Source organism: Dermacentor andersoni, chromosome 11 (assembly GCF_023375885.2).
Source record: "Dermacentor andersoni chromosome 11, qqDerAnde1_hic_scaffold, whole genome shotgun sequence".
NCBI classification, from domain to species: domain Eukaryota; kingdom Metazoa; phylum Arthropoda; class Arachnida; order Ixodida; family Ixodidae; genus Dermacentor; species Dermacentor andersoni.
The window spans coordinates 51,453,895-51,469,132 of record NC_092824.1 but is presented as its reverse complement, the minus strand read 5'-3'; the positions used below and the strand labels follow the sequence as shown (position 1 = coordinate 51,469,132).

The window sequence follows — 15,238 nt, the reverse complement described above, 5'->3', positions numbered from 1 at the left end:
GTACCTCTTATTAAGTTTCACAACAAGACATGCCACCCTCTCGTTAATGCTATAGAATTCCTGTATGTTACCAGCTATGTTCTTATTAATCAGGAATCCGACTCCTAGTTCTCGTCTCTCTGCTAAGCCCCGGTAACACAAGACGTGCCCGCTTTTTAGCACTGTATATGCTTCTTTTCGCCTCCTAACTTCAGTGAGCCCTATTATATCCCATTTACTGCCCTCTAATTCCTCCAATAGCACTGCTAGATTCGCCTCACTAGATAACGTTCTAGCGTTAAACGTTGCCAGGTTCATATTCCAATATGGCATGGCAAAATGCCTTGGATCCGGCTGCCTTTCCCGCAAATCATACCGCATGCCTCCTGATTTGTTGCATGGCAGGCATCTGATATGGTGCAATGGCACAACAAAACAACTCGAATCTGGCTGTCATTCCGGTGTGTCTGATGCCGTATCAGACGATGAATTGTACCGCATGTCTCCTATTTTTGCAGCACAGTGGGCGCCTGATCTGGCACCATGGCACGGCAAAACGCCTCGGATCTGGCTGCCAGTTTGGCACATCGGAAGCCGTATCAGACGCTGAATCATTTCATGCTTGGGGCAGCCACTTCAGGTACTACACCTGAATAGGCTAAATTGCCAGAGGCCAGAGCACCTACGTCTAATGGAAGTTGGTGAGAGCACATGCTACAAGATGCAGCGCACACATGAATCATCTCAAAAAGCTATTTGACACTGGCCCGAGACAAGCATGCGCGAAATTGTGCCCTAGAGGTTAAAGCATCATGTCGTTGTGCCAACAGACCAAGGTTCAAGCCTACCATTGGGCACGTCATTCTTACTTTCCGTGTTCGAGCTATTTGACAAGACAGCAATGGCAGGTACGACCTGCAAAGTCTGAAAGCCTGGGAGGGTTTGATCAGAAAGCTTTGCTTTAAAAAAAAAATAAAAGGCCATCACCTCAACGAGGTTCCACTTGCGGTCAGGAAACACTGCGCGTAGCTCGTCGAGGCCCAGCTTGGCGCTGAGACGGTCGGGGGCATCGAAGGACTTGAACCACTTTTTGGTCTTGCTCTGGCTGTCAATCATGTGCACTTGGTGCTCAAAGGCCACATTCAGCAGGTCTATGGGGCAGCGCCTGGGGAGAAGCCTGTAACATCATGGTAGGACACAACCTATCAATGGCTAGCTTCTGTCGTCTACTTGCAGGGGAAAGACAGGAACACAGCAAAAGGAATGCCTGTCCACCTTTTCTTTTCGTATGAACACCTGTCTTGCCAACACCTAATCCTTTTGTGTGCCCTGCATTTCGAGTGTTATGGCCTGTTCTGTGCTGGAAGATTTTCAAGGCTGAATCTAATGCAAGCATGGCAAAAGTAACAAATTAGCTACAGCAGGCCAGATTCAAACGGTAGATCCACGTCAGATCCACAAATTCAAATAGCATTTACTAGCAATACGTTGATGAAGATGTTACAGGCTTTCTTGATCCTAATAATAGCATAAACAAAATGATTAGTATCGTACTACAATAATTGAATTTGGGTTATCTTACGATGAAAAAAACACTTAAAAACGTAAAAGTGTCTTTCGCACATCCTTCATTGTACATATAAGACTTCTTTGAAGCATGGAACCGCACAAAGTGATACGTCAGTTACTGCCTGTGCATTTTGCTTTTCTGAATTGTTCACTGGGTGAAAGGCCTTTTCACCGCTATCAGTATCACTTGAATCCCCGTTATAGTGAATATCAGGGTCCTCTAAATCAGAGTTTGCGAAATGTTCTTAAATTGTGACATTGTTCAAGGATCATGTGGACTTCTTAAGCCCGCCTGCCAATAAGCCAGCTTGCCTTAAGCCTGCCATAAACTGAAGATTTCAGTTTATGAGGGACCTTCAGCTCGGGACCAACGCCGATTTCCCCATTCCAATACATGAAAAACACTCTCAGTAGATGACCACTGGGCTGAACTGAATGTTTAATATAGAAAGCTGAATTCTGCCAATTGAAACGGCAGCAGCAATTTTATTTAGAAGCTTTAATTTTGGCAGGAATTGGCAAATATAAGCAATTTTAAAGGTTCATTCACACCGGCAGCTGGTAGCGGTCACTCGACCAAGTTGGTCACCAAGCGACCAGTCACAAATGGTCACAAATGGTCGCTTCTCTCGAAAAGCAACGATTTTGGGCCAGTTGCTTGCTGCCCGATTTTTCAGTCGTGGTACCGCAGTCACAAAACTGCTGGGCTAATCAGGTGCGCAGGAATGGGACGTTTGTTAACGCTGATATTACTTATTTTATGTGGCAATGCAGCTGTGAGCAGATGGCGACTGGCCAGTCACACTTGCTGGTGTGACCATCGGTCGCCTTCAGTCACTTTTTGGTCACCAGTTGCGAATGGTCGCACGACCTCCTCAAGTCGGCGGTGAGAATGAGTCTTAAAAGGCACTGAAGCAGAAAGTTCAGAAATTCATAACTCAGTTTGAAAAACAGGTAATCGCAGTTCTGTAAATTGCATCTGTGAACAGTGACTACACATTGGCACCTTTTAAATGTGACGAATTTCAAAATTTGTGACTTCAAACCCTGTCAATCAATGTAAAACAACAATCAAACTTCACGCAATTAAGTACAGTGGTTGCCTATTGAGATTAAGTGACTGAAAAACATGTTTAACTATCAACACCAAGTCAGCCTACCAAGTCACCAATTAATTATTTGATCAACTAATGAACACCGTCAATCAAACAATCAAACGACTAAGGAAGCAACAAATCATGAAATCAATCCATCAATTTACCAATCAGCCAATCAAGCAATCTGACAAATCAGTTCTGCGGAAGCTCACAAGGTGGAGGAAAGTTCATGAAAGGCAACTTTACCCCCAACCAATCATCATGGAACACAACCGATAAATCCGCAAATGCTCATGCAACAGACATGCCTGGCACAGAGTGCAGCAATGACCCGAAAGGGGTCCCTGTCCACCTACCAACTAATAAACCAATTATTAAATCACTCAACTAATCAATCAATCAAGCAGTGAATCCTTCAACTGACCAATCGGCCAAGCAACCAGTGAATGCTGGCATAAGGAACGTGCCTGGCACACAGTGCAGCGATGACCATGGAGTCCAGGCCACCGGAGAAGAGAACAGCCACAGACGCATGGTTGCACTCTGGAATGTCAGCGAGGCCCGAACGATGCCTGGGCATGCACAAGTGGCAGACCATGCTGTGGTTGGAGAGACGGCGGCGCACGGCCTCGTAGAGCACCTTGTCCAGTTCAGCCACAGCAATCGCTATCTCTGCGCACTCGTCTAAAACCTGCATGCAAAACAAAAGCAAATGTACTCCTGCAGATCTTTGTACAAAACCTCGGTATAAAGGAGGTGCACCCGGCACGAAAGTACCTTCGTTATATTCTATATTCGTCATAAGCACATGTGGTGACATCAACAACAAAAATGTTCCCTATCAGCTTTATGCAAAAGAAATGCAAGTGCAAGCAACGACAGGCCTCCTGTCGATTTTACAAATGTGCACTTCTCACCGTTGTCAATATAGAAATGTGTGATCGATGCGATCACACAAGATTGGCTAGTTGCTCGCCAACTGCAAGCCAGCCAAGCCAGGCTGCTGGAGCTACTCACCACCATCTGACATTTCGCACACAACTAGAGAAATCGCCATCATGACTGCAAGCATGCTTTGCCTGCCCGCCACAAAGCTGACACCACCTGCAAACACCACACTGACCACCTATAATATGTTGTGGTTAAAAAGAAAGAAAGTAAACCAAATTACCCCAGCCCGTGCCCCTAGGTGTAACAGGCTTACACTGAACACACAGTTGGAACGTTCTCTCTGAATGCATGCCATGGCGATCATTGTTTTTTTTTTTTTTTGGCATTAGGCAAAAGTAAAATTTGTGATAAGTCCGCTTGTGACACCAATACCGTTTGCCGTTCCTGCTCCATCTTCTGTTTCTGTGTGTCAGCTGTTGCACTTCAAAAAAAAATTACACTGTTATGCTGTAGGTGATGGTAAAGAATAAAACAACCAGCTTGACATCTGGGCATTCTTATTCATCCTTGCTTCCTCACAGTACCCTGAGTTTACCATGGAAGAATAAAACACTGGCAAGAGTATGAGTTGGGAATCTAACTCTCCAGTGGGCAAACTTGCACCCGGATAGCAGTGATAGCAGGATTGCATTGATAGCAGTGAGCGCAGACACTGAATCTAACTCATGGGTTGAATTCGTCCACTCTTTATACGTGTACCGCTATACATTCCAGAGCAATTGCTGGTTCATGTGTACACTCGAGAACATATGCTCTTTGCCAAGAGTATGCGGGTTACGTTTGCAGCAATTGTACAGGTCTTCAATGGAGTTCCTGTCGTGTGCCATAACTTCCAACATGCTGAGAAATGAAAAGAAGAACCCTCGTACTCACCATCCAGATGCCTGCAGTGTCAGGAGCACCACGGAAACCACACCACACAGTGGAGCAACACGTGTGGTGAAAGTGCAAAATAACCTGTACACTTTTGACAAAAGACTGAACAGCGAAATCTTGATACAACGAGCTTCAGAGGACCGCGGTAAATTGTTCATTATTCTGAAGGGTCGTTACAGTGAAAGCCCTAAAATTGCCCATTCCGCCCATCAACCCTCATAAGTCGTCACCACATGAGCGATCCACAAAAACACCGCTGTTGCTATTTTTTATCGATTCCGCCACTATACACCACCGAAGTACCATATACAGTAATAAGAGTGGCGTGTGCAAGATGGATGCTGACGCCGAGAAGACTACCGACAAAAAGGTAGCTTCACATTGCCTTGAAAGCACAATGTTTATTGCTGTTTGTTTGTTTTTCACGTTCCTTGCTGTGGACACCACATCTGTCTCGCTCGAGGCAGGCATTTTGCCAAAGCGCAAGCACGCGTAAATGACACCATCTGGAGAGTGTAAAGTGCAACCATGTGGCATCCCTGCAAGTGCAGAGGCTACATTTCTTCATGCACGTAGCTAGTACAGCCGCAGGAAGAAGTGCGAAAGAAGGAAGAAACGCGCCTCCATTGCTAAGCGACACTTTTCTGGCCGGAGCGTGTGCTCACAAAACCTGATGCGTCGTCGCCTCTGCAATAGATTAAACAAAAAAGTTCTCGCCCGCTGTCGCCCGCGTTTTTATTTCTCTGGCAAAGTCTCAGGTTTTCCGAACCCATGTGCTGCGGCGTCCATTTTCTGCACCTTGCTGTCTACTAGCCTACTGCTCCGGCTGCCATGAAGGATACACAGAAACCTAAGAATCCCAGATTTTGGAATATTAGCTCATAGTACTGAGGTGTTCTGAACATGACAAGGTAACTGAATAACGATTATTTTGAAAAGTTTGGTATTCTGAAGCTCGTAGTACCGAAATACTTTTACACCGAAACTATATCAAGTCAGCAGGGGATTTCTTAAAAGTTGGTTAATCTGAAAAGTTTGTTAATGTGCTGTTCTTAGCAACGAGCTTTCACTGCACAATACCGTTGTCGTGCACGCAATCTAATTAGACAAGACTCTTTCGCCATGGAACCATAGCCAAAACATTCAAGAAATTTTCAATACGGTAGGCACGTCTTGTGCCTTGTGATAATCTGGTAAAAAAAGACAGTCCCTGGCAAAATGGAAAACAATGTATGCGTGACATCTACGATGAACATTGGCCAACTATTCCAAATAGCCATCTAGTAAACATGCCTTCCTGAAGAAGGCCCGTCCCAGGGTCGGCATGGGTGGCGGTCCACTTCCAAGCTCCCTGTTCAGAGAGCTGCTAAGCCAGGGCTCGATGGGGCACAGCAGGGTCTCACTGAGGGGTCCAGGCTGCCACCCGTCAGGCTCAAACAGGTCGCCTGCGGGCAGCCGATGCCACGGGAACAGGCGCACGGCCAGGCGTCCCTGGGCCACGCTCTGCTTCAAGTCCAGGCAGTAGATGCCAATCGCTGGCAGCTCGGTCCAGCTCTGCAAAGGGGGTTTGAATGCCCTCGTTACACATCTCGCAATCTAAATGAACTTGTTCCGGGGCAAGCTGACATTTGTATATCAGTCTACAGTAAGTGTCTTCAAACGCATTGCTCCAAATTAGGTCACTGTAGTGAATCCCCTCAAACTCATGCTTGACTTCAATCGATCAATCAATCAATCAATCAATCAATCAATCAATCAATCAATCAATCAATCAATCAATCAATCAATCAATCAATCAGAGGGTGTCTGAGTGGCTACACACGGAACAGTGAGACTAGCCATGCCAGAATTCATGCATATGCATGTCTTCATGTGAGAGTGTGCATGCGTATGTGTGTGGGGTGGCATAGCAGTAAAGATGTAGTAGATTTAAAAATTAGGAACCTTCAGTATGCTGGCCCCGCACAGGCAAATGTTGACAACAAGTCTAAATAGGCAAAAATGTGGGGAAAGAAAAAAAAAAAACTTCAGAAGATATTGACAAGTAAGGTTCCCGACATATGCCCCCATTGATAGAAGAGAGGCGCGATGCACTGAATGATGAAAAGAAAGCAAGACATTTAGTGATACTATCATGTTAGGCAAGAGAAAAATCTGTGGTGTCATAGGTGCCCATGTATAAGAGACAAACGTGTTCACGCTTAGGCAGGTTTGCGAGATAATGTGGTAGTGAATTCCCTTCGGCTATTACTTCAAGAAAAAATTTTGGCCGGCAGGCTTTTGTTCCAAGCTAGTGGCAATGAAATTGTGAATACAATTGGGACAATTGTGGCAGTCGATTTCACAAATGTGAGAATCTTCTCATCAATGAAGTTGTTTCTTCTCAATATGTAATCCATCATCTGTTGCAGCTTTCTGAATGTCAAGGTAAATTGCACTCATACATCTAAAGTGTATTTTTTTGTTATATTTTTGCTCTACGGTGACAATTTTGTGTTCTGATATTCAATTCAGAGTGGGTTCAGGTTTTTTACGGCTCATTTCACGTCACTGAATGGTGAATTGATCTTGTTTTGCCTTTCAGGCATGGATTCAACCAAAAGTTCTAAGACAGCTTATTTCTGCTATCTACACGTGACAACTTCCACCAATGGGATCCAGCAAGCAGCATTACGTTTTCTTCTGGCAGATGAGCATAACCCAAGCATTCAGGATTCAGAGAGCCTCTGTAACTCAGTAAAATTCACCATTGGCCAATCTGGGTGGCTCAAATGTCTGCCAAACGTGATATTGAAAAATAAGAGTCCAGAGAAATTCTTATAAGTATGCACAAAGTGACAAAAGATAAAGGGTTAAGAGGAAGCTGTAGCTCTGGGCCTCCTATCTAAGTACATGGAAAAGGGGAAATTGTTTTTCTCGGTAACCACTGCACCAAATTTGATGAAGCTTTTTGCACTTAAAAGAGAAAGTTCATATCTAGCGACAGTTTGAAGTGGAATTTTTTTGTTTAAGCTGTTAAATTTTTAGTAAAAATTGTTGAAAATAGCAAATTTTCAAGAAATGAAACTATGAACTTTGCAACATTGTAACTCAGCAATGAAAAAAGATATTGGAATTCTGTAAAATGAACTTAATAGTAAATCCAAAGCAGACAATGCTGGTGTGTTATACATCACTTTCAAATATACCACTAAGATGTGAATAAAACTTTTGCAAAAGCTCTGTAAACATTGTAACAAATTTACGTAATGTACAATATAAGTTAATGTGTATATTAAATCTGTCCGCTTTGGATGTTCTGAATGATGCAATTCACAATTTTATAAAGGGTATCATTGCTAAATCAATTGGAATGCTAAATAGATTTCGGACGTTGTTGCCAATAAGATTAAAACGGCAACTTTATTTTAGTACTGTACATTCCCGTATACAATATTGTCTACTAGTTTGGGGGGTTACATCAAAGTATAATTTGGAACGACTATACATAATGCAGAAGAAAAGTATAAGATTCATTCAAAACCTGTCCAGTCGTGATCATACATCCCCATACTTTGCCGAGAACCGGATACTTCACATAGAAATGTTATATAAACAGCGTTTGTTGGAATTGATATTTCTTGAATTAAAAGCAAATCGTGAGCTGTTTTTTCATACATATACAAATACGGAGACACCATATTATTTCAGAAATAAGAACTTTGTAAAGATTAAAACTAGAACTAGATACGGTGTGCAATTATTAAAATGGCAAATTCCGAACCTACTGAATTGTTATCCATCGTTTTTAGATACAATGGAGAGTGCTCCCTCCTTGCTTGCTTTCAGAAAACTAACCAAAATGTATTTCCTCCAACAGTTGTAATTTTGTTGTACATTTGTTTTGTTCTCTTCAAATCCAATTGTAGTCCATCGGCCTTAATAGTTCTCTGTCTTGTTAATGATGAATGTGTTGACGACTAATTCTGTCATTCTTCCTTATCTTGCTTTATCGTGTTTGATACTCTGTACATGCATTTTTATTTGTATGTGTTTGATATTATGCAGTGTGTTTTGAAGCATGTTGCGCTCATGTTGTGTGCTGCGCGTGCTGTCTGGTGTCAAAGGCCTAGTCAGGTGGCTTTTAATGCCGCCTTTTGCCTTGGCACCAAGACAAACCGCTCTTGAGCGTTGTTTTGTCAATAAACAAATAAACAAACAAACAAACAAACAAACAAACAAACAAAACTGCAATATTTATTTTTGGTGCAGAGTTTGGAATTTGTAAACTTCATGCTTCTATTTTGTTTTTCTAACTTTACCAATTTCTGCAAGCTTTGTCATATAAACAAGGTCATAAATCAAAATTTTGCTTTGAACAGTGACTAGAATTTAACTATTTTTTTCAATGCACCACAATTTCCTTAAAGTTGGACCAGGGGTTATCTCAGAAAAAGCATTTCTGTGTTTTAGATGTAATTGAACAGGCGATGTCAGAGTTGCGGCTGAACTAAAGCTTCCGTGTAAGGATGAATAGATTTGAGGAAAGGTGAAGTGCTGCTTTTTTGTCCCTCCACACGTCCACGTCGCCAACCATTGTTCCAGCTAATCAATATTGCAATGGATGTTCCACGTTGCATAGCAAAAAAGAAGATAATAAAGAAACTGATTTCAAATTATGTTTAGGCAGTCATACCTCATTTGGTTTTGGAGCCACCACTGATGCAAGCGTGAGACTGGTGCCCTTGACTTGATACAGCAGGCTTCGACGTCCAAAGACATCACGCCCGAACCAAAGCTGCTGCTCATTCCTCTGTATAAAATGCAAGAAAAAAAAAAGGGGGGGGGGGGGGCGTGAAACAAACGTGTGTCACATCTGTGCTCCCTGTACTCAACCAAGCAACGACCTCAGCCAAGAATGCCTACACTTGGTTGTGTCCAACCTAGAACTTGGCAAAAAAGAAAAAGAAAATAAAACAAAATAACATAAAATGGGGGCCGAAACTACTGAAGGATGGTTTTCAAAGTCAACCAATAGCTTCCCAACAGACATGCTGAGATATGCTACTTACTGGCTAGCTGTATTGGTTAAAGGGACATCAAAGAGAACTACCAAGTCAGTTTAGACTAACAAAGCATTTTTTAAGAGCTGTTTTCAAAAACTTCCCAGCCATTGGTCGATTTTTTAAAGAGAAAATGAAGGTCAATGTTTCATATTTTGAACGAAGCAACAATGTCGAGACGTCTGTGTGACGTCTCGTCACAGACGTGACGTCACACTCAAATCTGTGACGTCTGTGTGACATCACAGATTTCAAAGTGCTTTTTTTCGCATTTAAGTGGTAGTAACTCAGTAGAGCTTCTTGAAACTTGTTGAGCTCAGTTTTTGGATCTTATAGAATACGATGTAGTACATTTTTACCGATAGAAAACTAGCTAGCGTCGTGCAGATGATGTCAGGATGAGCTGGCGCAGGAAGTTCAAGGTGGTGTTGCCACCAGTCTATCATATTGCATCTTTTCTGGTTTTACAAGCTGCTTCCTATGCAAACAGGACTGTTATGCAAGAAATCAACTGTTATCACAGGATAGACTACTAGTTTTGTTTTCAACCACCACTGAACGAAATGCTTAATTCTTGTATGCTTGCCTCCATTGTGAAACATGTCATCATCTGCATCAATTGTAATATTAACGTTGCTTGTACTTCATAAAGCAACAATGAAACCCTTCACCATTACCTGTCTTAGTGATATGCCATAACCACATGAACAGTAAAAACACCTCTCTTATGCAGAATAATTGCCACTAAAATGCTAATTCTGGCCTCAGAAAGCTAAGCAAGCAAGCACGACGTTTGGTATGACTTTTTGTGGTAAGTGTTTTTCGTTTTAGGCTTGAAGACACAATATATACCTTTGAGGAACTTCATTGGGCTTATCTTGTATAACGGCCTAAAGTGCTTAGCCAAGTACACCGTTATACCATTTCAAAGACTACAACATAATCCATGAAAGTCTCATAAGACCGTTACAATGTGAAAAGGCTGGCTACCAAATATAAATGAAATTTGACTGGTAAATTTTTCTTGGGCATTCTTAATGGCTTAATCATTTCTTTATTGAAGAGGCACGAAATGATGTGTGACAGCAACCTACCTACCTACCCATCTATCTATTGCAAAGTGCTTCGAATGAGACAAAAAATGGTTCACATTAATAAAGCAATAATGAGTGTCTGTACCTTGAAGTAGACAAATGCCCATGGTCCCTCGATATGTGACACAGTGTTCAGCAGCTCAGACTCGCAGGCACAGTGTGACAGCTGGTGAAGCAGAAAGTTGGTGTCGCACTCCTTGTCCGAAACCTGCGAAGTCGGCAGCATAAAAAAAAATGACTTTCTCGACTCTTGCTGGTAGCTACTACTTCTACACTGCGGTAGAACACAGCTCAAAAGTGCATCAGAAGTCGATACAACACGATGAATGCCCATCCCAAGGCGGTGCGGTTTCCCATGCTTTCTCGTTCTTCATCCAGACATGAAAGAACTGCAATAACCCCTCCCACAAATGCTGTGCTTCATTCAAACCCAGCCCACATTAAATGTATCGTTGAAGAGGTCATGTATGAATACAGCCAATGCCTGTTGTGAGGCCACTGACAAGGGGCCTTTGAGGTACTAGAAAAGAAAGAACACTTCTGTAAAAAAAAGGAAAGGAGAAAAAAATATGTACGCAATATTAAACAAACGCTTAGGCAAAGCAGCCATGGCTAGTCCATGCTTAAGGCACCAGTGGGCAAAAGGTTCACTTTGTTTTCTACCATAACATGTTGAAAGGACTTCCTGCACCAAGTTCAATCCATCTGTACATATAATTTATTTATTTATTGTAAATATAGATGAACCTATATATACACAGACATAACAAATTATCGGATATAATAAAGTAAATCGAAAATTTAAAGATTTTTTCATCAATATCAGCTCGTATGCTTTTAATGAATACTGGAAATAATCAGGATATTTTCCTGTTAGATGTGACTATGTTATAACAAGTTCTGACTGTACTCTCAAGCCTAAATGCGTTTCAGAGTGGAGCGATAAAAATATTACGAAAAAAGAAAGAATGCACATGCACTTAATTTAAGAAAAAGCATTATGAACAACAGATTTGAAATTGTTACAGTCCAGGATGGGAGCAATATCCTAACATTTCTCCTAGGTTGCCAACCAAGTCTATATGGCAAGCAGGTGCTTCTACCTTAAGGTTGTAATTCGACCTGGACGAAATTTAGGTAACGCGTGCAAAAGTGATTTTTTTCAAAACAGGGTTAAATGGACACTAAAGAGAAACACCAAATCTGTATAGACTGATTAAATATTCGTTCAAATAAGAATTTTCATTAATTGTATGGTAAGAGGTTGATTGCTAGAAACGAAAACGAAGCCAGAATTCAATTTACTAAATGTTGTGACAAAGCCCTTGAGCCTTCACTATTTTCTCATAAATATAGGTCGTTGTGGCGCAGCAGAAGTTCTGGAAATTTGCCAAGTTCCATCTTTTTGACACACACTGCTAATAAAGCTAATTTGTTAGGGGTTACTGGGAAACCTAACTAAAGCAATGGCAAAAACATGCCATCGCTGAACAAGTTATAGCAGCAAATCATTTCACACACACACACACATACATACACACACAGCGTGTGATCTCAACAGCAGCCATCCTCGACTTCTTTGATGACTTGCAACTTTTGCATTTTTACATACAATGTGGCTCCACTTTTGCAGTAAAATGCTAACTGGGCCCCGAACAGGCGCTGTCAAAATACATAACGTCAGAGCGAGCTGGGACAGGAGCTACAGACAACATTGCAGCCAATCTGATTTTTTTTCACCTCTTCCAGATTCCTTAACGGAGGCTTAGCAATGGTAGGAATGAATTTTTCTGTATTGTATTAATTTATTAATACCACTAAACTAGATTTTTCTCTTTAGCGTCCTGTGAACAGAGCGCGTTTGCAACGTCGGTTAGCAGCGGGCAATCAACAAAAAGCCCCCTGCAAACCTCTCATAACCTCTCCTTTAACCACAATATTCAACAAGGGTAGCTGCTTCGTAAGGGATGAAGACAAGAAGATGCTATGCCTGCATCCTTTGTCTTGTCCTTAACATGTGCGTTAAATGACGGGCGACAGCGGAGTGCAGCTTTACAGAAGATCTTGATAACAGAGGCCGAGGGTGTCATCTGGGCTGGTAAACTTGTTTTATTGGTCTGGTCACTAGCCTACCCGTTGCCATCTGTTGTTCAACTGGTAAGAATGGAGTCGTTGAGGCTCGAAAACGTCAGGTTTTAGAAATTTCGTTTGGAGATGTAATCAACTTCATAACAGTAGCTCCACATGTTGTAGCTCTAACATATGAAGACATTATTCAGTAAGATTCTATAGATCAAAAGCCAGTTCACTACAGGATCTGTGAAGTGGTCGATTTCAAAGACTGCACCACTTGCATAGCTTATGCACCATTGGCTGCTAATATTGAAATGGAGGACAGTAGGCCTGCGTGTAGCAAGTGGCATGCAGAATCAAGTGCGCAGCTGCCAACCTGTGAACATTAAGTCTTCCGTTACTGCGCGTATAGAAATTGATCAATTCGATCGGCAGTTTTGCTATGCATTGTTATACATTTCTGTTGGAATTCTTTTACTAGGAGCATCGTGCACCCCCTGAAATGACAAATAAACTTTTGCTATTTGTCAGATCTGACAATTTTTGGGAGACTGGGTAGTCTGGAAACATAAAATTTCGACTGGAGGTACCGTTGAGATTAGCCTCTGGTGCTCGACCGAAACTAGACCTTCGACCGAAACTTGACTAGTTGTCTAAGCTCTTACATTCTGAAGACCACCTGTTCAAGTGCCCTTATTCATTACTGTACAATGTAGCACAACATTCCACATTACTGTACAGCACTGTACGGGATGTGAACAATGCCTGCAGAAGCTCCAGCACCAGCTGAATGCTCATTAGACCATCTTGCTTGCCCAGAAGAGCTGATTGAATTGAAATAATCAAGTATGAGGAGGCTTCTGCATGCTCCCAGACCTGACAAGCATTGCTTGGTGAGCCTAAAGAATGCAATTTTGCGAGGCTACTGCTTTCCTGCATAGCATGGGTCTATGACTAGTATCCCCCCCCCCCCCCCATGCGAACAAATCTTTATAATAACTTTTTTGGTGTGTGATCTGACTTACAGAAATTGTGAACTAGGAACCAGGATATCATTTTGTTTATTTTAGATATATTTACTATCAGTACCTAAACTAAAACTAGCAAATCATTACTTTCATTGATGTTCCTTGAGGTGCTTTTTTCAAGTTTCATGTAAGAATTTTCAAAAGTTGTCTGAGAAATTGTTACCTGCTTAACAACCATTCAAAACACCAATGGTCAGGCTATAATTTTATGTGCTGCAGTATACGTTACGACTACTATAGGTCTTGAAATAACATGCTAAAACATAAAAGCACCAAAAATGAGCACATTTCTCGCAGTAACGAAAGAGTTAAAATTAGCAAAATGTCCCACAGACGCAGCACTAAGAGGTGAGGAGGAAGAGCACACATTCTTCTTTTTTTAAGCTTGCCTTGAACACATGCCTTTTGTGGGATACGTACTTTGTTAACGATGACTTACCTTTAGATGCTGTGTACAAGCAGCAGCAAACTTGAAACAACAAAAGATGACAAGCAACACATTGTTTTTATATCGTAATGTCCTTTTCCCAACTTTTATGCTCCAAATTTTGACTGTTTTGGGAACTCGTCTGTACAAATTTACTCGAAGCAAGTGCCACATCTAGCACCCTTTTACCATCGAAAGGCTGCTTACGGATATTCAGAGACCGAGCGAAACCTTTTTGTGAACGGAATTTATTTTTCATAAATCTTGATGCAGCATTAACAAAATTGTTACAAGCCCAAATTCAAGAGCATTCCAGAAAATTTGGGAGAGTTGGCAGGTATGCAAGTGTTACCTTGGATGAAGACCCCCATAGCACTGATGACACTGATGGAGGCTTTGCACTCAGGGGACCTCATGTATTCCATTGCTGCTCTCTTATAAATGTTAGCTTGCCAAAGGGCAAACTCACACAAAGAAAAAAAGAAAAGCATTACCTTGAGGCCCCCAAAGATCTCCCCGTTCCATGCCAGCAGGTTCCCCAGCTCATCCTTTACGGGCTGCAGTGTCAGCTGGCGGCCCCTGAGCCCCAACACCGTCGCAAGGAGCGTGAACCGAGCCGCACTGGCTGCCTTCACCTCTTCCAGCTGGCATCCTTCTGGGCCCCGTCGCTTTAGCAGTGCAATTGTCTCATTGCTCTGGACAAAAGTAGCCATAGACAAGCTCCTGTCACTGTTCTTTTAGCCAACAAGCGAAAGTGGCAATGGCTGGGAAAAAAGGAAAGGGTTTGAGTGGTATTTTGAAGTCATGAATAGCTCTTTATCTTTATGCTCATGTTCAAACTCACGTTATAGTTACATTAAACTGCCTCTGTTGACTGAGTGTTGTATGTATGAGAAAGACGTCTGATACACTGTGAGGCATTCATACCTTTTATCAGCTACCTAGACAAATCTCCATATCTTTTTTTCTTGTCTTATAGCCCAAATAAACAGTGAATGAATAAATCCACACAAAAAGAAAAAATGAACAGAATAGAATTGAACATCAAAGGATGAATGTCAAAGTCAATTCCCAGTAAATGTGCTGAGATATGCTGCTGGGA

General features: G+C 42.0%; 1 protein-coding gene across 1 annotated transcript in view; it reads right to left on the bottom strand.

Annotated features, from left to right (window-relative positions):
• LOC126517832 (asparagine synthetase domain-containing protein 1) overlaps positions 1-15,238 on the bottom strand; it is a 45,204-nt gene that overhangs the window by 18,371 nt on the left and 11,595 nt on the right. The window contains exons 2-7 of the mRNA XM_050167636.3: positions 14,631-14,831; positions 10,694-10,816; positions 9,148-9,264; positions 5,766-6,026; positions 3,113-3,336; positions 967-1,156 (exon numbers count right to left, since the gene is read on the bottom strand). Of these exons, the coding sequence (XP_050023593.2) occupies positions 967-1,156; positions 3,113-3,336; positions 5,766-6,026; positions 9,148-9,264; positions 10,694-10,816; positions 14,631-14,831 (1,116 nt within the window). The remainder of the gene's footprint in view (positions 1-966; positions 1,157-3,112; positions 3,337-5,765; positions 6,027-9,147; positions 9,265-10,693; positions 10,817-14,630; positions 14,832-15,238) is intronic.